At 39.6% G+C, this 24,823-nt stretch overlaps 1 protein-coding gene across 1 annotated transcript; it reads left to right on the forward strand.

The window, feature by feature from the left end:
* Positions 1–320: 320 nt before the first annotated feature.
* LOC141590190 (uncharacterized) lies at positions 321–16,755 on the forward strand. The gene is made up of 7 exons (XM_074410797.1): positions 321–1,167; positions 13,032–13,230; positions 13,327–14,392; positions 14,535–14,546; positions 14,634–14,814; positions 15,074–16,137; positions 16,198–16,755. The coding sequence occupies exons 1-7, from the start codon at positions 321–323 to the stop codon at positions 16,753–16,755; spliced, it is 3,927 nt and encodes a 1,308-aa protein (XP_074266898.1).
* Positions 16,756–24,823: the final 8,068 nt, after the last annotated feature.

A 24,823-nucleotide genomic window follows, 5' to 3' on the forward strand; every position in this document is an offset into this window, starting at 1 on the left:
TTACTTCTGGTGCCGTGAGTACTTCTCGCTCTTCTCCCACAATTTCTCTTACGGATAATGCTCATACTGTTGTTTCTAATACAATTGTGAATTCTGAAACTGTTATTCCCATAATTCCTTCTGATAATGTTGAATTAAGACCTGCAACTGTTCTTGTGAATACTACTGTGAATAATCATACTAGTTTAGATACAAATAAAGTGGTTATGGAAGAAATCCCTATTGTTTCTGAAGTGCCTACTGTGGGAAAATCTGTCCCCAAAACAGCCATAGTGGGTGGAAACTAGTGTAAAGCTCTCAATACTCCTGCCAAATTAGGCATGAATCTCTTTTTTTGTGAAACAAGTGCTAAATCTTCTGAGGTTGATATTGATGGCTCTGATTATGCCGATGAACTAAAATTGTGGTCAAATACTCTAATGGGTAATGTTCTTGGTGGACGACCTACCCTGAAAACAGTACAGGAGTTTGTTACTAAGAGTTGGGCCAATATTGCATCTCCCACAGTTAAGTATTTTAAACAAAGGTGGTTCACTTTTAGATTTGATTCTGATGTTGCATTAAACAATGTTCTGAAGCAAGGCCCTTGGAATGTGGGTCATAATATCCTGATCTTGAAACAATGGAGTCCTTCCTTTTCTTTGGAGATGGACAGGGTTGCTAAGGTTCCCGTTTGGATCCTTTTCCCAGGCCTTGACCCTTTCTTATGGACTGATAAGGTAATGAGTAAGATGGCTAACAAAATAGGCAAGCCACTTTTTGCAGACCCAGCTACTACTTCTAAGGAAAAACTGTCTTTTGCTAGGGTGCTTGTTGAAGTAGATGTATCCCAGGAGCTTCCTTCTCATGTGGTTATTAACACCCCCCATCTGGGTCAGTATTCTCAAAAAGTTGTGTATGAATGGCTGCCCTACTATTGTAAATGTTGTGGTAAGTTGGGTCACACTTCTGTGAACTGTAAAAGGAATAAGACTGAGGATACTCCTTATGGGTCTGCTCCTTCCTCTCAGGGACCAGTTTCTCAGCAAAAGCATGTTCAGTCTCCTCAAAAAAGTGTGGCCACTGAGATTGTTCCTTCTGACCCTTTGGTTACTGATATCTTAGTCTCTCCCAATTCTTTCCAGATTTTAGGAGAGAACCCTGAAGTTGATCAAGTTGAGCTAGGTGGTACCTTAGTGTGGACAGCGGGCCGCCCACGGGGGCGCTTGGTGAGAAACGAAACAAGCGTTTGCATTTTGTATGGAGTCGCCACCAATTTTTATGGGAAATTGGAACCGTTCGAATACCTCATGTCATGTCAAGACACAAAGTAATGACATGAACACTAACCAATCGTTACCCTTAGCATTCTATGTCTAGAATGACTCTCGCGGATGCCAATGAACACGGGTGCTCACGGAGATCTGGAGTAAGGGGTGAGGGTACGTATTAGGAAGCTCTTTTGATCGAACACCTAATCCCGCCCGCCTCGATAGCGGCCTCTACTAATGATTAGGGAAGTTATTCGTACTCGATATATCGTCGGCTATATGCATGCAATGCAACATCCAAGTTTTAATCCTAGCATGTGAGAATTAATACTAAGTCGGTGAAACACGTAATTAGCAAACAATTGGGTCGAAGTAGGATTTAGTGTTGATTTACATGTGAAAACATACAAGCGATAAAAGAAATACAATAATTATAAATTACAATAATGAAAATTACATTAATTACATTGGAATAGGCGATTTATGTCGAAAATACCTTTAAAACGGATAATTTGAGAAAAACGAACAAAGGAATAAATTAACGAACACAACAGAAGGTGATATTACGGATACTAGTTAGTAAATACGTAGACTAATTAAACTAGGTCAAGGCAAAGACGGAGTTCAGGGACAGAACTCATCCTGGGAACAGCGCAGCAGATCGCGCCCTCGGAAGAGGCGCAGCGATTCTTTGCGTCTGCATTCCAAGGGTGAGTTCGGGCCGTGGAAGCGAATCGCAAACCGTTAACGTCGATTGGTAAATTTAAGGATTAATTACGATATTCATTCGGATGAAAGTGATTAACAGATTAATTACATGTGAATGATGGTCATAAAAGCGATAAACGTGAATGAGACGGAATTAAGATGGATTAATTACAAGATTGAACGATTAATTAGTGACATCGGTGAATGAAACAAACTAAACATGATGAATTAATGATAAATTAATGACGAACACGTGAATGAACAGATGAAAACTATATCAATGACAAATTCCAGAAACTCAATATGAACAAATTGAATCTCTCAAATCCGGGTTTGAATTTAATGACGAAAATCCGTAAATATGGATTATTTAGGATTTAAGTCGGATTGGATGATGATTTAAAATATACTAATGAATGATGAATTATATGATACAATATACATGTGAATTATCAGTGACGATTATATCAAAGAATTAACGGACAAACAAATAACAAATAAAAAAAGGCGAAATACAGAGGACGAGGAAGAAGAAAAGAAGCGAATGCGGCGGCCCCTCACGAAGAGGCGCGGCAGAATCGCGCTCCTTCAAGAGGCGCAGCGATTCTTTGCGTCTTTTCTCGACGTCTGTCTACTGGAAATCCGTAAAAAAGAGTTTTAAAGCACGGTTTTAGAAATCGGTTTTAATGGTGTTTTCGACATAAATCTTACAATGGATGATACGATAAACAAAATACAATAAATAAAAGAGGAATTATACACCCTCAGACTTACATGTTGACGGAACGAGATGAACTAAGATATCGACTAGTGAATGCTCGACGCGAATGCAAAGAGAGTGCCCTCGTAAGAGGAAAACGATTGATTAATTAAATTGATTGAGTGTAGTTGGTCAAATTGGTCGGTCATGCAACGGAGAGGCTGGTACCCGGAAAGATCCGAGCTTACGTGGTCGAAAGTTCAAGCACGTAGGCGCCAATTAGTAAGAACGAAGTCTAGAATGCAAAGGGAGAAGAGAAGGGCGGACACTCGCGTGAGAAATATGAGGAACGAAGGCTCCTATTTATACTAATCACGCGACGGAATTATGGTAAGACTAGGATACGGAAGGAAAGATCCGGAAATAACCGACTTAGGTTAAAACACGGAAACTTGGACAAAAAGAAAGCCCTGGGAAAAGGCGCAGCAGAGCTGCGTCCCTTGGAAGAGGCGCAGCACTTGCTGCGTCCTTTCCCGGGTAGGTTCCTCCTGCGCGTAGAAAACGCGTTTGACAGCCTGTCGTATTTTAGGCATAACTTTCTCTACAAGACTGGGAATAAGGTGATTTCGGTGGCGTTGGAAAGCTAGAAAAGAGATCTAGAACTTTCTGTGAAATAGGCCTGACCCATAAAAGTAGTTATGACCTCGTAAAACGGGCCCAAAGATCGGGTTGTCATTTTAGCTAAATGAAATGCACATTTTGTAATGTAAACTTTTAGTTTAGACCAATGAAGTGATATGAGACTCAAAATGAGATATAATCTCAACATTTTATGACATCCTAACCTTAGGCAAACAAGCACATTGCTTTGACTCGGGATTTGACGGTTTTAGGAAAGGAAGACGGTTTTTGACCCGGACTCCAAATGTACTCTAATTACTGCCAAAACGACCGTATCGGGACGTAGATGACAACTAAGAGGTAGACATTAATATTTGAGCAATCACTTGACGATAAACTTACGAACTGTCACAAATCGTTCCGCGTACCAAACATGCGGCCCAATCATCACCGGGTGGTTTGCGGGAGGTGCAGAAACGAGGTGTCTACAGAGCCCCCACTTTGACTGAGGCTTGGACAAGGCGAAAGTCAAAGTATAGCCATCAGGTCAATCGAAGATTACAACCTGACGACTATGGCGACGCGAGGCGGTTCAAGGGGTCTGAACCAAGGACCTGTCGTCGGGAACATTTTAGAGTCTGTCGACTATCGGGGAGGGTCGTTTAAAGTCCATTAGACTACGTAAGGAGGCTCGCCAGCCATAAGAAGAGACCATACCTGAGACTTCTTTCTCGAGATGCTTCCGGAGGTGCGTAGGAGCTAAGGGTAAGCGTAGGAGCTAAGGGTAAGACCTAAAGGATATGTAAGGATTGTGCTAGTGTGTGGGGCCCTAAAAGAAAGCATTGACGGGAAGGAGGCCTAAAGTAAGTTCAACTTAAGGGGTAACCAAGGTTTAGGTATAGGAACTCTATTGAAGTGTGATCCTAAAGGAATATGATCCTAAAAGGAAAAGGTGATCCTAAAGGAATATGATCCTAAAAGGTAAAAAGTGATCCTAAAGGAATATGATCCTAAAAGGTAGAAGTGTATGAACTCTAGGGAGTTTGGGAACCTAAAGAGCTAGGCGTATGAACCTGGGTGTGCGAACCTAAAAAGAAAGGCTGGTATGGGAACTTAAAGGCTTATGAACCTAAGAGGAATGGGGATCCTAGGGTTAAGTTTAGGAACTACTGGGATACTAATTCTTGCGTGCGTTTAAGCTTTCTGAGGCATGGGAACTCCAAAAGGATTTATGGGTTTATGAACCTAAGGACGTTGGTGTGGGAGCTTAAAGGCTCATGAACCTAAAGGAAGCCTTTTTGGGATCTAAGAATCTAGGGGTAAGAATCCTAACTTTGGGTTTACGAACCTAAGGAAGGAGGCACTGGTTTGGGAACTTCTGGAGAACAACACCATTGCCGAACTCCGCGGGGAAACAAGAAATATTGAAAGCAGCAGGACGTCGGTAGAAACTGCTGGGGAATCCGCTTGCGTCGGTCTCAAGCGAACTCTGGCAAAAACTTGAGGTTGAATCTGCTTGCGTCGGTCTCAAGCGAACTCTTGTTGGGGAATATATTGACGATTAGGAACATCTTGATCGCCATGGAAGAAATCTTGAGTGAGCAATACTGCAAAATACTGCTGCGCTGGGGACAAGGATTTGAGCAATACTGCAAAATACTGCTGCGCTGGAGAAAAGGATTTGAGCACTGCTTCTGATACTTACCTGCATGGATATTAGCCACACAAGAATGCAATCTAATATGCAAATAGAACATAAACACATATGCACGTAAGCAATTATCACATGGACCTCGAATGAGGAAACACATAGGTTTTGCAAAAGTTGTTTCTTTATAAAAGTCGTTTAAAACTTGTTCAAAGAAGTTTGTCGTTTGTAACGCGTTATGCATATTCAAATGGGCTTTAGACACGTGACTGACGCGGAATGTACACTTAGGTTGGACTGACGCGACACTAACTTAGATTTGACGCGACACATGGATGACTTTGACAGACTTTGCTTAAGTATGCACAACCCCTAGCCAAGTGTGGGTGACAATGCGTATCAGTTCCAAAGGTAGAAGAATCGCAAGAAAGATGAAGGCATATAAAGGCAAGGCATGAGCCATGGATCATCTGTCTACCAGGACTTCTTTCACTATCGTTTGCTATAAAAGAGACCCCTCTTGAGGCATGATAACTTGGAGAATTGATCTAAGATCTTTGTCTTTGTCCGGACCGAGTACTAGCTAGACTTAGAGGAATAAAGGAAGGGTGACATCTTGGAAGAGAAGCCCCCAGGATGAGAAGATGACTCTGGACTTTTGGTAAAAGAGAGGCTGGGTGACAATAAGGAGCCCCCAGTATAGAGGTGTTGGTTGTGGAAGGAATGTTAATTGAGGTTGGAAGTTTGAAAATTGAGGTTGGTTGAGGTGGTTGATAATTGAGATTGAAAGTTGGGATGGTTGGGTCCTTGAGGACTGCCTACGTATTCACGTGAAGTGAAATCAAACCAGATCGTAGTTCTGAGGTTTGGTTAATTTTGTTTGGGTGTTGTGGTTGTATCCTTCTTGTGTAAGAAAGGACTGCCTACGTATCCACCTGAAATGGTGAAATCAAACCATGCTCGTAGTTCAAGTGTGTGCCTAAGCTATGTTGTTAGGGCCTTAAAGTGCAGGGTCACAAGGGTGTATTCCTTTGGTGACTCAAAGAATCGATTTGAGATAAGTCCCTCTAATCATAGACCAAAGAGATGTAACTAATTTTATAAAAATTTCCTTGTCATGTGAGCACACTTAGTGGACCCTAAGGATGAATATGGGTATGTCCCGTCCTAGGTAGCAAAGTATTTGAAGACTCCGTGTATGGGTCAAGGTGAAACTGGATTGGATATTTGGAATGTGGAGCTCGGTAATAAGAGGCTTTGATGAACAAATCTCTGGAGCTTGATTTTGTGGAGTTAAGGCTTTATGGGATTATGTCTTGTAACGTGGCTTGGAAATGGAGTCTCTTGGCTTGACGTAGCCTGAGCACATAAAGGTGGGTTAAAATGACGTGGGATCAAGTTTCCATGTCTTGGCCCTAAAGGATGGGTATACTTGACGAGTTTGAGAGGATTCTCAAAATTCCTAACTATCTCCCTGTAACGGTCTCGAGAAGGACTTAGGGTGTGTGATGTGTGAAAGGCTAAGTGAGGGTGCTAACTAACCATCTTCATTGACGTCTTGATTCTGCCTAGACTTCAGCAGTATTCTATATAGCATTTGATTTCAGGCTTGTTCTTGATTCAGACTCAGATTCTTGGTCTGGAATATATCTCGGCTTTTGCTCAGATTCTTGATTCAGGTTTTGAAGGATAACCTTAACTTTGGATATTGACTTGCTTGACCGAGCTTTTTCTTTTGACTCATTTGTCTTGGATTACGCACATAACTGCGGCCTAGGAATATTGATCTTGGTCACTTCTCTTGATTGAGCCTTTGTCTTTGATCATGGCTTGTATCGTCTTGGATTTTCTTGTTACCATGAATTTGGGTTAGACTAGCACCTTTGGTGTGAAACGGGTTGGTTTTCAGTAACACGGGTTGTTTATTGTGGGAAATGGGCTTGCCTTCCGTCATGGATCGTTAACAAGGGAGACGGTCTGGATTCGTCCTAGAATCTCTTGAGATATGCTCGTCCTAAACTGAGGTATATTGTGGTTTCTATTGCCAGACATGGAATAGGTAAGAAAAGAACACGGAGTTTCAGGTCCTCTACAACATAGAACGGAACATCATTTAAGTGTACTCACATCGACTTGGAATGTGTGGTTGTTGTTGTTCATTTTTTAAAATGTCTCAAATCAATTCTTGTTGTCACAGGAAAAGGAAGAGATATGAAGAATATGTGGATTGAATATTGTACTTTTATTGAAATGGATAATGAATGTTTTTAACATAGATATGAGAAGACACGTGACTCGTGGGACAGCCCCCAGGTTGTCACTAGGAATGAAAATGGACACGAAGAAAGATACTAGAGCAAATATGAGATAGAAAGCCTAAGACTCGGACTCGGACTCGGACTTTGACGCGATCCTAGATCTAGACTCGTAATCATCGGCCCACGCTTAAACGTTTACTCTTCCAGTAACTGGCTTCGACATCCGGCTTTGAGCATTCACCCATTTGAGCACCTCGTCCTCATCATTGGGAACACTGAAAGGATAACAATCAAGAAGAGTTTCCTGATAAGTGGTATATCCATGAGGATCGCCTAAGCTACCTTGTGGGTTAAAGGTTGAGAGGGACAACCTCCCGCTTTCAATCATATCTTGGATTATATGCTTCAAACAAAAGCATGCTTCTGTATCATGTCCCCTACCACGATGATATTGGCAATATGCATTACTGTCCCATCTAGGTAGTATGTTTTCAGGGTCTGGAGTTGGACCGATTAGGTGTAATTTGCCCTGTGATACTAACATTTGTAGTGCTGCCGCATAAGTAATGCTAAGGTTAGCGAATGCTCTAGGAGCCCGTCTCGGTCTTCTGGGTGGGGCTTCCAAGAGTTTAGCCCTATCACACTTAATGTCAGCTTGAGCAAAGGTCGATTCATGGTACTTGTCGTTCTCGATATTATCCTGGATGATATTCTTTAGTTTGTAGCAATTCTCGGTGTCATGTCCCCTTCCTCTATGGTATTGACAATACGAATTGCCATCCCAAAACTTAGACTTCCTTTCCGGATCTGGGGTAGGCCCTATTGGTTCAAGAAGACCTAGAGAGGATAATTTGCTTAAGGCTAGGGCGTACGGTATGCCTAGACTTGTGAATGACCTGGGAGAGTTCTTCGACAAAGGCTCCATGAGGTTGACTTTGTTGATTTTGATGCTTGGATTAGAAGAACTAAAGATACATTGCTCAGTTTTTGCTTTAGGACTATTAGGTTGAGGGTTTGTCTGGAAGCTTTTCATCTTGAGAGGTTTGGCATCAAGCTTCTTACCCATTTCGGCAAACTGGTTCTCTATGTTGGAAAGTCGAGAGTTTAGATTATCAATGGCTCCTTCTATCTTGGAGAATTTGTTGTTGAAGGCAATGGAAAGCATGAGCATTCCACTTTGGATATCTTCGTCTTCGAGGACATTGATTTCTTCACTACCATGAGGAGCGAGGAGGTGAGAACAGTCTAGGGATGATTCTTCGTCATGTTTAATGATATTAGACCCAAGAGGGTCGATCTTCTTGGATTTCTTAGCGGAAGGTGGCTTAGGAAGCTTGCCCTCTTCGATCATATCTTCGATGGTGTGTTTCAAGAGAAAACACTCTTCAATATCATGGCCTCTACCTTGGTGATATAAGCAATATTTGTTGCCCTTCCAGAGGTTCACTTGTTTCTCTAAAGGTGGATCCGGAGTCGGTCCTATTGGATGTAGCATGCCTTGGGCAGAAAGTCTCCTCAAAGCATCGGCATAAGACATGCCTAAATCGGTAAGCACCCTTTGATGCCTCCCAGGTTTCTTTTCAGCTGTTTTTGGCTTTCTAGGACGATTGTTATTGCAAGAGGTAAGCTTTGGATGACCTAGACTAGAGGTTTCTCTAGGTGGTGTGTTCTTTTCCACCATTCCATTTTCAAGGGTGAGGACGCGAATGCTCAAATTTTCCACTGTAGCTTGAACTCGTAGGACCATGGCATAAACGTCCTGGAGAGACATGGTGATTGTGGCTTGATCTGCTTTGTGACCTTGTTGATTGACAGAACTTGCTGGATTCCTACTCGACAGAAATGACGCGCGTTACACTCGGTTCGACATGGGATCACGCATACTAAGGCAACAAATAAAGGAAGGGATAAGATGACACATCTAGACTTGACTTGTGAACTCGTGAAATGTCGTGAGCGACTTCTCGTGTTTGAATTCAAGGTGCTTGACTTTAATTTTAGACTCGAGTGTTAACTTTGACGGAGTGACATTGACCTTATTGACGGGATTGAAGACACGTGTTGATTCTGGACTCGAGGTTTGCTTATAGGTGTTAAGAAGACTGCTGTAGTTTAGACTCAAATATGAGGCCCATTGAGACTCGTGTGTTGAGCCTCGGAACGTGTGACTCGAGTGTTTAGATCCTAACTGAATTGGGGTAGGGGGTCCAAAATGACGGCGTGACGCCTTAGGACTTGACTCGAAGACCCAAAAATGTAAAGGAAAGCGGGTTTATGACTTGACGGAGTTTGGACTAGGATATAGTCCGTTTGAACTTTGACTCTAACTTAGCCCAATTGAATTTACATATTTACATTTACATGATTTGAAAACATGTTTTTTTTTTGGACTCTTTTTTTTTTGTTTTTTTTTTTTTTTTTTTTTTTTTTTCGTTTTTTTGTATTTTGTTTTGAAATGGGTTTTAGGCCCGAAGTTTGTCACGACAAACGGACAGAGTTTTGACCGGATTTTGTGCTAATTGAAAGCCTATTTCGAAATTTTGCTTGAAAATGGGTTTTGATTTTTGAAAAAATCGTCATGGTTTTGTTTAGAAATGGTGATCATGTAAGGTATACACATTTATACAAGCATTATAACGGGATGCTGAGTGCATTTAAGAGGGTTTTGGTTTAAAGGGTGGGTTGCCATACCGAACCATCAAACCCGAAGTCTGTGGAGAGGCTCGTGCCAAACAAGAGTAAGGCCGATTCCTAGTCCATTTCCTCAAGTAGTGAAGGCCCTTGACACAAACAAGAGTAAGCATCATGGTATGGATGACGTCAATCGCTATCCATCCTTAGGCCCAAATAAGAATTAGGACCGTTTAGACGGGACGATTGGTCGAATGGGTTGGGTTAGGCCTAGGAAGGCCGACTTAAACGGTCTAGGAAGACCGAGTTATGAAAACCGACAATTGTCTTGTACAAATTTATTCCCTAACCTTGTTCGAGTTTCACCCTAGCTATACGTAAGTGTATTATCCCCAGCGGAGTCGCCAAACTGTGGACAGCGGGCCGCCCACGGGGGCGCTTGGTGAGAAACGAAACAAGCGTTTGCATTTTGTATGGAGTCGCCACCAATTTTTATGGGAAATTGGAACCGTTCGAATACCTCATGTCATGTCAAGACACAAAGTAATGACATGAACACTAAGCAATCGTTACCCTTAGCATTCTATGTCTAGAATGACTCTCGCGGATGCCAATGAACACGGGTGCTCACGGAGATCTGGAGTAAGGGGTGAGGGTACGTATTAGGAAGCTCTTTTGATCGAACACCTAATCCCGCCCGCCTCGATAGCGGCCTCTACTAATGATTAGGGAAGTTATTCGTACTCGATATATCGTCGGCTATATGCATGCAATGCAACATCCAAGTTTTAATCCTAGCATGTGAGAATTAATACTAAGTCGGTGAAACACGTAATTAGCAAACAATTGGGTCGAAGTAGGATTTAGTGTTGATTTACATGTGAAAACATACAAGCGATAAAAGAAATCCAATAATTATAAATTACAATAATGAAAATTACATTAATTACATTGGAATAGGCGATTTATGTCGAAAATACCTTTAAAACGGATAATTTGAGAAAAACGAACAAAGGAATAAATTAACGAACACACGAGAAGGTGATATTACGGATACTAGTTAGTAAATACGTAGACTAATTAAACTAGGTCAAGGCAAAGACGGAGTTCAGGGACAGAACTCATCTGGGACAAAGCAAAGCAGATCGCGCTGCGCCCTGGAAGAGGCGCGGCGATTCTTGCCGCGTCTGTTCCAAGGGTGAGTTTCGCCGAAGTTGAATCGCAAACCGTTAACGTCGATTGGTAAATTTAAGGATTAATTACGATATTCATTCGGATGAAAGTGATTAATGATTAATTACATGTGAATGATGGTCATAAAAGCGATAAACGTGAATGAGACGGAATTAAGATGGATTAATTACAAGATTGAACGATTAATTAGTGACATCGGTGAATGAAACAAACTAAACATGATGAATTAATGATAAATTAATGACGAACACGTGAATGAACAGATGAAAACTATATCAATGACAAATTCCAGAAACTCAATATGAACAAATTGAATCTCTCAAATCCGGGTTTGAATTTAATGACGAAAATCCGTAAATATGGATTATTTAGGATTTAAGTCGGATTGGATGATGATTTAAAATATACTAATGAATGATGAATTATATGATACAATATACATGTGAATTATCAGTGACGATTATATCAAAGAATTAACGGACAAACAAATAACAAATAAAAAAGAGGCGAAATACAGAGGACGAGGAAGAAGAAAAAAGCGAGAAGCTGCGGCCTCACGAAGAGGCGCGGCAGAAGCTGCGCTCCTTCAAGAGGCGCAGCGATTCTTGCGTCTTTTTCGACGTCCGTCTCCGGAAACCGTAAAAAGAGTTTTAAAGCACGGTTTTAGAAATCGGTTTTAATGGTGTTTTCGACATAAATCTTACAATGGATGATACGATAAACAAAATACAATAAATAAAAGAGGAATTATACACCCTCAGACTTACATGTTGACGGAACGAGATGAACTAAGATATCGACTAGTGAATGCTCGACGCGAATGCAAAGAGAGTGCCCTCGTAAGAGGAAAACGATTGATTAATTAAATTGATTGAGTGTAGTTGGTCAAATTGGTCGGTCATGCAACGGAGAGGCTGGTACCCGGAAAGATCCGAGCTTACGTGGTCGAAAGTTCAAGCACGTAGGCGCCAATTAGTAAGAACGAAGTCTAGAATGCAAAGGGAGAAGAGAAGGGCGGACACTCGCGTGAGAAATATGAGGAACGAAGGCTCCTATTTATACTAATCACGCGACGGAATTATGGTAAGACTAGGATACGGAAGGAAAGATCCGGAAATAACCGACTTAGGTTAAAACACGGAAACTTGGACAAAAGAAAGGAAAAGGCGCAGCAGAGCTGCGTCCCTTGGAAGAGGCGCAGCACTTGCTGCGTCCTTTCCCGGGTAGGTTCCTCCTGCGCGTAGAAAACGCGTTTGACAGCCTGTCGTATTTTAGGCATAACTTTCTCTACAAGACTCGGAATAAGGTGATTTCGGTGGCGTTGGAAAGCTAAAAAAGAGATCTAGAACTTTCTGTGAAATAGGCCTGACCCATAAAAGTAGTTATGACCTCGTAAAACGGGCCCAAAGATCGGGTTGTCATTTTAGCTAAATGAAATGCACATTTTGTAATGTAAACTTTTAGTTTAGACCAATGAAGTGATATGAGACTCAAAATGAGATATAATCTCAACATTTTATGACATCCTAACCTTAGGTAAACAAGCACATTGCTTTGACTCGGGATTTGACGGTTTTAGGAAAGGAAGACGGTTTTTGACCCGGACTCCAAATGTACTCTAATTACTGCCAAAACGACCGTATCGGGACGTAGATGACAACTAAGAGGTAGACATTAATATTTGAGCAATCACTTGACGATAAACTTACGAACTGTCACAAATCGTTCCGCGTACCAAACATGCGGCCCAATCATCACCGGGTGGTTTGCGGGAGGTGCAGAAACGAGGTGTCTACACTTAGCAGCTTTTGGGGTTGTAGTGGGTTCAGTAGAGAGGAATGTAGACTCAGAATGCTCAATGCTAGGTCAGAGATCCTCTCTTGCTGAGCCTATTCCTCCTCAGAAAGCTTCTGAAATGCACTCAGGAAGCTCAACTAAGTCAAAGGGTAAAAAGACATCTAAAACTAAGTCTCAGGGTGTAACTAAATCTGTTTCTGGCCTGAAAGGCAAATCTTGACTAGGTGGTACCTCGGTTTCCATTCAGAATGATGGGTTAGTTGAGGGGAGGAATGTAGGCTCATCAAGCTCTCAGCTAGGCCAGAGATCCTCTTCTCACTTACCCCTCTCATCTGCTTTGGTTTCTGAAATGCATCAAGAATGTCCTATTCTTTCCCCTGGTTTGATAGAATCACCTGATCCTGGTGGTTTTGTTTCTCTAGGGTTAGTCCCTTAAAACCAAGGTAGTGAGCAATCTCCATTGTTGTCCCAGCAGAGGTCGATCGTGTTTCGATCTAATGAGTTCTCCAACTGATTTAGTGGATATTCATGGCTTTGTTTCCCCTCAATCAAGTTCCCAATGAAGATTGCCTCTTGGAATGTGCGTGGCTTAAATTGTCCTCTTAAACAGAATGTTGTCAGGGATTTTCTTACTCAAAATCACCTTGATGTAGTGGCTCTCTTGGAAACCAGAGTGAAAATTGGTAATGCTCCTCGCATTCTCAATACCAGTTTTAGGCATTGGGACTCTATTTGCAATTATGATCATCATTACGATGGGAGGATCTGGCTTCTCTATAATCCCTTTAATGTTACTGTTAGTGTGCACTCTATTGGTGATCAATGGATCAGTTATAGTGTGCTTCATAAAGTTTCCTCTACCTCTCTTAATCTTACTGTGGTGTATGGAAGCAATGATGCAGCTGAAAGAAATGCTCTTTGGACAGGACTGCAAGCTGCTAGTACTTCTAATCCTTGGTTGGTGATTGGGGACTTCAATGTTGTCAGATGCCCAGCTGAAAAGTTAGGCCCTCATCCTCCTATTCTTCATGAGATGATGGACTTTAATTCTTGTTTGATTTCCTGCAAAGTGGATGATATTGCTGGTACTGGTGCTGACATGACTTGGACTAATAAGCAAGATTCCTTGACTAGAGTTTGGTCTAAATTGGATCGAGCCCTTGTCAATCAGCAATGGATTGCCTCTTTTCCTACTTCTCATGCTCTCTTCATGGAGTCTGGTCTCTCTGACCATTCTCCTGTGGTGGTTCAGGTCCAGGAGGATATTAAAACTCATAAACGGTTTAGTTTTCTGAATAGCTGTATCCAGCATCCTAACTATGATTCAATTGTTAGAGATGCCTGGGCTCCCCCTATTGCTGGTAATCCTATGTTCAGACTTTTTACTAAACTTAAGAAGGTCAAACATGCTCTTACCTGCTTCCATAGAGAGAACTATAGTGACCTAACTGGTCGTGTTAAAGCTGCTAAAGTACAGCTTAAGGACTGCCAGCAGCAGCTATTGCAGGATCCTTTTTCTTCTTTCCTTATTGAAGCTGAAAGAGATTGCTTGGCTAACTATACTTCTCTCAAGAAAGCTGAATTGGCCATGCTTACTCAGAGAGCCAAATTGACTCATATTCAATCCTCAGATACTAGCTCCAAATATTTTTTTTGCCAAAATTGCTGAAAGAAAGCATCAGCAAAATATTGTTAATATTGTTGATCATAATGGTTTGCTTCATCAGGGGGCAGATAATGTTAGTCTTGCTTTCTAAGAGTACTACACTCAGTTGTTGGGTCAGACTGCTCCTGTCCATAATCTTGATGCCCAATTTATTGGTTAGGGACCTTGTGTTACTGAAGAAGATAAACTTAGACTGGTCCAAGACATTACTTCTTCTGAAATCAAAGCTGCTTTGTTTAGCATAGATTCCAACAGCAGTCCTGGGGTTGATGGATTTTCATCTGGTTTCTTTAAGTCCTCTTGGGATATCATCAATGGAGATTTCTGTGCTGCTATTCAAAGTTTTTTTTAGGCCTGGTTATAAGGCTAAGCAAGCCAACTCAACTTTAATTTCCCTGATTCCTAAAAAAGATACTGCAACTTTTGTCCTTGACTATCGACCCATTTCCTGCTGTACTGTTTTCTACAAAACAGTTAGTAAGATCCTTTCTAATAGGATTTAACCTCTCTTGCCTTATCTTGTTGGTGAGGAGCAAGCTGCGTTTGTTAAAGGCAGAAATATCTTTGAGAACATTATGCTTTTACAGTCTCTGATTAAAGATTATGCAAGGAAGGCTCTTTCTCCAAGGTGTTTAATTAAAGTTGATATTAAGAAGGCATTTGATTATATCCAATGGGATTTTTTATCCCAAATGCTTACTAGTCTGGGTTTCCCTCCTATTTTTTCTAAATGGATTATGGATTGTATCACCAACACATGGTATTCTTTTAAGATCAATGGAGGTATTGCTGGCTTCTTCCCTGGTAAGAGTGGCATAAGGCAAGGTGATCCCTTATCTCCATATCTTTTTGTCCTCAGTATGGAGATTCTTTCCAGATACCTAAGAATTCTTTGTGATCAAATGAATGTCTCCTACCATCCCAAGTGTAGCAAGCTTAATCTCAATCACCTTGTTTTTGCTGATGACTTGATGATATTTGTTAGGGGAGATGTCCCCTCAGTTGTGGCAGTTAAAGACACCCTTGTTAAGTTTGCTCTCCTTTCTGGTCTTCATGCTAATGTGGATAAAACCAACATCTATTTTGGGGGTGTATATCCTGAACTTGTTTCTGAAATTATCCAAGCAACAGGTTTCTCTAAGGGGCAGTTTCCCTTCAAATACTTGGGTATTCCTTTATCCACCTCCAGAATCTTTGTTAATATGTTTGATCCTCTTATAACTAAAATTCAGAAAAAAGTTTTCCATTGGTCTTCCCATGCTTTGTCTTATGCTTCTAAACTTCAGCTAATAAGCTCTGTGGTTTTTGGACTTGACAACTATTGGGGTGCTAGTATCCTTCTCCCTGTTGCTATTACCAAACGAGTTGAGCAACTCTGCAGACAATTTTTTTCGGGGATACCTGATTCTGGCAGGAAAATGGTCTTCAAGAGCTGGAAAAGTATTTGCTCTCCCTGGTCTGGTGGTGGGTTTAACATTAAGGATCTTTCCTCTTGGAATAGGTCTCTTCTTGTCAAATGGCTTGCTCTTCTTCTTGCTCTTGCTTCTAGTCTCTGGGCAAAATGGCAGCATGCTTATGTGTTAAAAGGAATGGATATCTGGTGTTTGCAAACTAAGGACTCTTTCTCTACTAGTATGAAGGGGATCCTGATAGTCCGAGATTTCGTTGTTGAGTCAGCTGGTTCTATTTAGAATGCTCAACATTTACTTCAATCCTGGGTTCAGGGTTCTCATTTCCATCTTCATCTAGCTTATGATTTCTCTAGGGCTGCTCCTGCTCAAGGAGACTGGACTAAGGGTCTTTCTTATTCGTCCATTTTCCCTAGTCATCGTATTACTTGCTCTATGGCTGCTCAGGGTCAGCTTGCCACTCAGGATAACATTAAAAAGCGGGGTTATCAGTTTGCAAACAGGTGCTGCTTTTGTCAAGCTAGTGAAGAATATCATGACCATTTGTTTTTCTCTTGTCCTTTCACTGCTCAGGTTTGGAGCTCTATCCTGAGTTGGATGAGCCTCCCTCAGTTTTCTTCTTCTTTACTTCATTTTCTTGTTGCCTGTCCATTTGGCAGCAGCAAAAACAACTGGAAAACTCACTGTTTTTATACTTCTCTTGCTGCCGCTGTTAATCAGATATGGTGGGAACGAAACCAACGATTGTTTTGCCATAAGACTACTGATGTAGCACGGATTCTATGCAAGATCAAGTGCTTAGTTTTGGCTAGACTTTCTATCAAATTTTCTCAGTCCTTATTTAGCCCTTTACTTAATCACCTAGTTCCTTAGTTGCTTTCTTTTAGTGAGTTTTGTTTCTTTAGTTGTTTTGGCAGTCTAGTGGATAATTTTTTGCAAGTGTAGTTTCATTCCTTATTGAAATGAAATGAGAATTTTTTGCAAAAAAAAAAAAAAAAAAAAAAAAAAAATTGACAATCATAAAAATGCAACATTATAATATGTATGAACATGCCCAATTTTAAGCTAAATCGCCTTTAAGGAGCCAATATCGTATATTATACGGTTTTTACGGATTTGCGTGATTCAACGTTTTATAATCACAAAAATTACATAAATTCATATTTATGCACAAGTTAATTACCCTAACCTCTTAGGACTCAAAATTAGTCTTCACTAATTACTTGACTATAATTAACTCATATATCTTAAAATTGTTCATTAATGGACTTAAAATTATAATAAAATGCTATAAAGTTCAAATAAATCACAAAAATTCCAAATAAATTCAAAATTTGAAATTTAAACTTATGAATATTCTGGAAATATACCATGACACTCATAATGTTCAAAAAACTTAGGTTAAAATTTCGTAAAATTATCGGAAAAACTATGTTGCGGTATATCGGATTTATCAATAAAAAACATAAAAACATGAGAAAAATATATTCATCAACTTTTTCAATTTTAGATCTGAAAAAGATAATAGAATGCAACATGTGACGTTTTTCCTTAGCCATGGAGTATGTTTTAGCAATTATTTACTAATTAAGTCACTATTTATGCTATTTTTCTTCAAAAATCCATAAATCATGCAAAAGACTTCAATATAGCCCATTATTTTACACACATCTTGTAAAATTTCTATGACCAGATTCGAAATTTATCTTATATTAACCTATTTTTCATCTAAACCCGATTTTAAACATGAAAAATCCATTTTTCGAGCATAAGAACTCCATTATGAAAATTTACAGGTCATCTAAAAATAATACATGTGATAACATATCCAAATATCACTGGAAAAATCGAAGGTTAGCTAATTTTAGTCCGAAAATGACATTTTAATCATAAAATTACATTTTTAATGCCATTATATTATAAGATGAACAATAAAAATCCATAAAATAACCAAAATATCCTAAAAATATTTTAGGACCAGAAACTTAACATGCATAAATTTATTTTATGATATTTCATAATAACACAAATTAAATGGTGATCTTATGCATGCAAACAATAATTAATTAAAGAAGAAATCATCATCTTACATTGTGATTTTCGGATCAAAGGGCACAAGAGAGTTCTCCTACTCTCTTGTTCTTGAGCTCTCCTTAAATGGATGAACAAAAGGATACAAGTATAGTATCCCTCCCAAGGAATAATACCCAAGATATACTCTTAATAAAATTAATATTATCAATACTAGAATAACATTAATTTAAATAAAATGACCCAAAATATTTTGTCCTCTTGGATTTCGGTCAAGAGGAGGAAGAAAATATTTTTATCTCTCTAAAAATATTTTTGTGTTGATGAATGAATGAATAATACCCACACTTTTGCATGTAGTGAATAATAATCTTATTGAGCAAAAGACCCTTGGCTCTTTACAAGGGAAACCGGGTAGGAGGGTGGGAAGAAGGCCAATGCATGAGCTTGGTGCTCTTCACAAGATGCACTAGGTTTGCATGCCTAGTTATAGAAAATAATCATGTTTTCCACTAACTTAATTAACATAATATATATTGTTAATCACACCCAATATTTCGGTCCATTAGGAGATAAAATAGATTCCATTTTATCTTTGTCAATTTGTCACATGTCACATGTCATGTAAAATTGTTATGTATTTTTAACATATTAAAAATCAACGCATTAATAAAAATACGTCATATACAAAATCGACTTAGTAATTCACAATTACTTTTACCAATTATAAATCACAACATCTTGTATTTATAATAATTCATTCAATTTCAATTGTTTCCTTAAACAATAATTTCATCCAAGTAATAAAACAATTCGATCACTTAGACCGTATCTTATTTAATCAGATTATAATGAGATACGTAAATTTTACTTCCAAAATCATCCGTCAATTTTCAAGTAATTTAATTAACTCGTAACGTTATACGATCAATTAAATGATCAATTAAGAGTAATATCCTTTAGGTATGACCTAGGGGATCAACTGATCACCACCGTCGCACGACAGTAATGTCAAACTCTAGTCAGCCAATCATTACCGATATGTGTGGACCAGTTGACAATAAAATATTACTTCCCAAATGTATTCTTTAAAATGAGACTTAAACATGTTATCATCATGATCAACAGTTGTGATCGCATTATTGTCGGAGGACACATATTCCAACACGTCATTTCTTCGTTACTTGGGTAAACAGAGCGTTTCCGGTGGCGTTGGAAATCTAAGAGGACATGCTTTAATCTCCAATTGGAATCACTTGAAACTCTATTGTAGAACTTGATATATGACTTTTAAAATTAGGCACTAGTATTTTGAAGTTCTTCCTTTGCTCGCCTAGCTTCCTTACTTCTATGCGCATCACAGTATAGTAGTTTTCAAGCTCCGACTCAACTCATCTCCTAAATGCACGCATAGGAACATGTTTTAAGCTTGATTATGCTCCTCTTTGGTTCATTCCTACAAATAAGACAAGAGAAACCAAAGTAGACAATTCGGGGGACAGTTGTAGCTAAATACTACTAATTATGCATAAAGATGCGTGCAAATATGGTACAAAAAGTCTATATAAAATGCACGCATCAAACTTCCCCAAACCAAACCTTTGCTTATCCCCAAGCAAACTATATACAAAACTAATGGAACAGAAAAGAAAACTCAGAGCTAGCTATAAATTGTCCACTTAAACCAATTTAATGCAGCAAACTAACACTCATAGCAAAAATGTCAAATGCAAACGAGTTGTAGGATGTTTATAATAGATATGAACTGTCGACCTTGCAAGACCTTTAAAAATGGACTCTCACGGGTCACTCTTCTCTCATGAAGCAAAGGGTAAGCATATGAATTGTAAGAGAAGAAAAAAAAAATAGTCACTCACCTAAACTACGACCCACATAAACATGCATGCAGCCAAAATGATAGACAATTCTAATCACCATACACACATTCGAACCAATCAAAGTCTGTCACACCCAAGGGCTTACGAAAATATGGTTTAGTGAGGCAATGGGTAAGAAAAGGCAAAAAAATTTATGGGATTTGTGAGGATATAGGCGGCCAAGCTAGTATCTAAACAAAACCAAATGGAACACATCCATTTCTAATCCATCAAAATTAAGCACGGTGCCTTTTAATTGGCATACAAACTCACCAACCCGAACATACTCCTCAATAGATATAAATAAAGCATAGGAGTGAAACCGTCAACAATCAAACATCCTTTTTTTTCTTTTTCTTTTTTTTCTCGGTTCCTTTTTTTTTTCTTTTGATTCACGTTTTTTTTTTCATTTTTCAATCCTTTTTTTTCATATATGTCATCCACCTTCCTCCATAAATTACCAACTCCCAATAACGAAACACGGACCAAACTTGGCACACAATAAACTATATACCGCAAAACATACACTAACTAGCTTGACAAGGCAGGCTAAATTTGGGATGTAGTTAAGGGTCAAAGAGGTAAATTTGGCTAAATGTGGAGTTTAATGGGTAAAAATGAAAGAAAGGGAAATTGTAAGCACGTCCCTGCATGTGACACCAACCACTAACCCGAATGTATGCAGGCAAAAAGCAATTGAATTTCTTATACGTACAAATTGATGAACATGTTATGTAAGGAGTAACTACTCTCAATCCTACATGAAACTGGTCATAAATGACACCAGTTTATACGACTCTAAAACTTAGAAATTATAAGTAGTTTGCCAAAATTTTCAGGTCAAGTCTATTTGTTCAGCTCAATTTAAACATTAACTCGTAGATATGCAAAATGACAAGCTAAAAAGATAATTAGTTTCTGCAAGGCTTAAGCAAAAGGACAAATTATAGTGCAGTTTCATCATTGAAATCTACCGTTCCGACTGAACCTACATGCTAAAATAAACGTGAATTTTTTTGATTTTTTCTAAAAAATTTCTATTTTTATGAGATTTTTGAATTTTATTAAAAATAAACAACAATGCAAACAGAAATTAAACGTGATAACAGAAATACAATAAAAACATAAATGCAGACACAGATATGGATGCATAACCTCCCCAAACCAAACCGTACAATGCCCTCGTTGTACTCAAAAATAGGGAAAGCAAATGGAAACTAAAAAGGAGAGAGTGAAGCTTGGAAAGCTTACAAAAGTACGCGAAGTATGGACCTCCCCAAACCAGCCAGCAACAAGGGAGGTTGCAAACAACGTCACAAGGCTCAAGTCACAGCAATAGTGTTCGATCGAGGTACAAAAGCACTCGATCGACTCAAATGGGCTGCAGAAGTTGCTCGATCGAGAACAAAAAGAACTTGATCGAGTGATCCTCGTGATTTACCTGCAAATACGAAAAAAACGCCCAAACAACTAACGAAGCAAGTTTAATCGTTCCAGTCTATCGTCCGAAAACCAATTATTACATGTCCAACAAAAACTTAAATGTTGGAAAATCAACTAAAAAGAAATTTAAACTCCGGGTTGCCTCCCGGTCAGTGCTAGTTTCAGATAGGTCCCAGCTCGACCTTCTTTCCTTCATCCACCCACGTAAATCAATGGCCCATAACAAGGGTGTTGACTGAATGAAGTCCCTTTAGCGTCCATCAGCTTAACTTTAGGCCTCCATACCATCGCATCAATAGGAGAACAACAACTTATTGCAGTATAATGGCCTCCACCTTTGGCTCTCTCGCACGCTTTCTTCTTGTACAGCCTAGCCTCATCCAATCCTCACATGGGTCATCAATCCACACTGTTTCAGTCTCCAAGGTTAACGTATGATGCCCACCTCCTGGGTCCGTCAACCTATCAGTACCTGCAGAAGAAGTAATAAGGGAATTAACCTTAATTGCAGAATCATCGTCCGAAATAAATTTAGACGACCATTTATTATTATCAGCAAAAAAGTTACACGATCGAGCACTTAAATAACTCGATCGAGGCATTTTTTCAACAATTTTACTCGACCGAACAACTTGTGTCACTCGATCAAAGGCCATGTTTTCCTCATTGCTCGATCGAGGGCTTTCGTCCTCCCGATCGAGTACTTCCTCAGTAATTTCACTCGATCGAGCAGAATAAGGCTCTCGATTGAGTGTTTGAACAGTGGCAGGCGTGGCTCCCTTGTATCCTTCCTCTTGAACAGTGTTTGCAGCATTAATATGCAGAATCGACCCTTCACAGGGAATACCAGTCCTAGTGCGAACAACATAGACTGTCTCGGGTCGCCTAGAAATTTGCTCGGCCAATACTTGAGCCAACTGAGCTTTAAGTGACTTGATAATGGCGTATTTACTTTGCATAACTTCTTGCACTTGAAGTGCAAGTGTCTTCACTATAGATGTCAACTCAGCAATTTCTTCTTTCTGCCTATTGGGAGGAGGAGTTTGTTGTGGCGGCGGCCAAATAAATGGAGACTTTTGATAGCCTCGTTGCTGGAACGTATGTGGCAGCACATATGCAAAGGGATTATTATATTGTCTACGTCGCCTGAACGCATAGACTACACTGCCATCCGCTAAACAAATGACAGCATCGTGCCACGCAGTACCACATCTCTCACAGTGGACCACCTGATGCGTCGTAGTATGGGACTGAGGTGGACTACCCCAAGATCGTCTACTCTCCAGCTGGTCAGATCTTACATTCTGAGCTTCAAACTGTGCAATAATTCTAGAGACCCTAGACATCTTCGCAGGAGAATCAAAGGTACTCACGCCTTCCCTTTGACGATCTTTCTCCTAGAATCCTGTTTAGGTAGGACCTGTAGGACCTATCAAAACAACACTTAAAGGAAAAAGATAAGAACTGCCTCAAGGAATAAATCCCTTGAGGCGCAAGACAGATGAAAATGAACAGATAAATAGGCTAATTGCCTCCCCGGCAACGGCGCCAAAATTTGATACGGTCGTCAGGTACCAAAAATAAATACCTAAGTACAACTAACAGAAGCTTGCGGTAAGTAGGGTCGATCTCCACAGGGAGGCTAAGTATCTATCTGCTAAGTACGTCTGTCGGGTCACAATTGGGGGGTTTTAACTTTGTTTTCTAAACTACTGAAGATGTAAGGTAAGAGAAATAAAGACAGGAGCGATAAAGGTAATACAAAGCTAAGATGTGATCAGATAAGGAGAGATATGTCAGGATCAGGATTTCGGTTCACCATGGTAGTTTAATAACTCAGTCAAAAATAGTCTAGACAATCTACTGTGAGAAGGGCAAGGGAAAGGTCCTTCCGGTCCGCTATCCACCCTAGATTACTACTAACTTAACTTCCGTTCTCATTAGGGTAGTCTACTGTTCATAGTAGGTCTGTTCATTCTAATCTTCCGATCTAGGAGCGAATTTAACCAGATTAAAGTGGTTTAGAAGCGTGCACTCAACTAAACATGTTACAGTTATATTGCTATGGTCACAAATTCTCACAATTAATCATATAGCCTATTCACAACATCGTCACTTTACTACCATGGCTCCCCTAATCCTAACATAAAAGGATTTAGCTACTCATGCTTTTGAAATTAATAACAATAACAATAATCATGAATATGCTAAGGGAAGACATAGTAAAGAGATTATAAGGAAGAAGCATATACTAATAATGATAACAATAAAGTAAGAATTAATGAACAAGGAATTAAAGTAGAGAAACAAACATTTTATTGAAGTTAAGAGTAAAGAGAGATTACAAAAGAGCGACTCCGGCAATAAGAACAAGGTAGAAGAGATTAAGAGAGAAAACAATGATTAAGAGTAAAAACAGTATGGTACTATGTTTTTAACCTAATCCCGACTTCCTTTATATAGGGAAGTGATTATTAACATAAATTAAACCTAACACGGAATAAAAATCCCGAGTATATAAGCTAGTCACTTGATCGAGCAACTTTATATCACTCGATCGAACAAATCCATGCTAAAACCTCTCGATCGAGGACTTTAGATACTCGATCGAACACTTGTCAAAAAGGCATCATTCGATCGAGTAGAAAAAGGACTCGATCGAACAAGATAGTACTCGATCGAGTACTCTCCAGCGCACAATTCCTACTTCGCGCACTGAACTTCAAATGGCCGCCATTTCTTCGTTACTTGAGCAAAGAGACCGTTTCCAGTGGCGTTGGAAAGCTAACAGGACAAGTTTCATCTCCAATTGGAATCACTTGAAAATCAGTTGTAGAACTCGAGATATGGCTCTTCAAAATAGGTACTAGTATTTTGAAGTTCTTCCTTTGCCCGCCTAGCTTCCTTACTTCTATGCGCATCACAATATAGTAGTTTCCAAGATCCGACTCAACTCATCTCCTAAATGCACGCATAGGAACATGTTTTAGGCTTGATTTTTCTCCTCTTTGGTTCATTCCTGCAAATAAGACAAGACAAACCAAAGTAGACAATTCGGGGGACATTTGTAGCTAAACACTACTAAATATGCATAAAGATGCGTGCAAATATGGTACAAAAAGTCTATATAAAATGCACGCATCAATTAGCTTGTTCGTTCTCCTAGTTGGGAACCTTTCTTTACTTAGATGAATCCAGACCAGATCCCCTGGCATGAACTCCTTCTTCCTTTGAGGGACTTTAGACTACTTCCTGTACCTTTCATTGGCCTTTTCAATCTGCTTCTTGACTGATTAATGAAGTTTTAGCATTTGTTCAGCTCTGGCCTTATCATCAAAGTTCATCTCCCCTCTTGGAATACTGGACAAGTCTAAGGGCATGAGTGGATTAACCCCATAGACTATCTCAAATGGACTATGACCAGTTACACCAGATGGTGCCCTGTTGAATATAAACTCAGCTTGTTACAATTTCAAATCCCAATCCCTCAAGGACTTGCTAACTATACATCTCAGTATCCTCCACAATGTCTTGTTGGTGACTTCATTTTAGCCATCAGTTTGAGGATGGTGAGATGTACTGAACAACAA

The sequence above is a fragment of the Silene latifolia genome, chromosome 7, assembly GCF_048544455.1.
Source record: "Silene latifolia isolate original U9 population chromosome 7, ASM4854445v1, whole genome shotgun sequence".
Lineage (NCBI taxonomy): Eukaryota > Viridiplantae > Streptophyta > Magnoliopsida > Caryophyllales > Caryophyllaceae > Silene > Silene latifolia.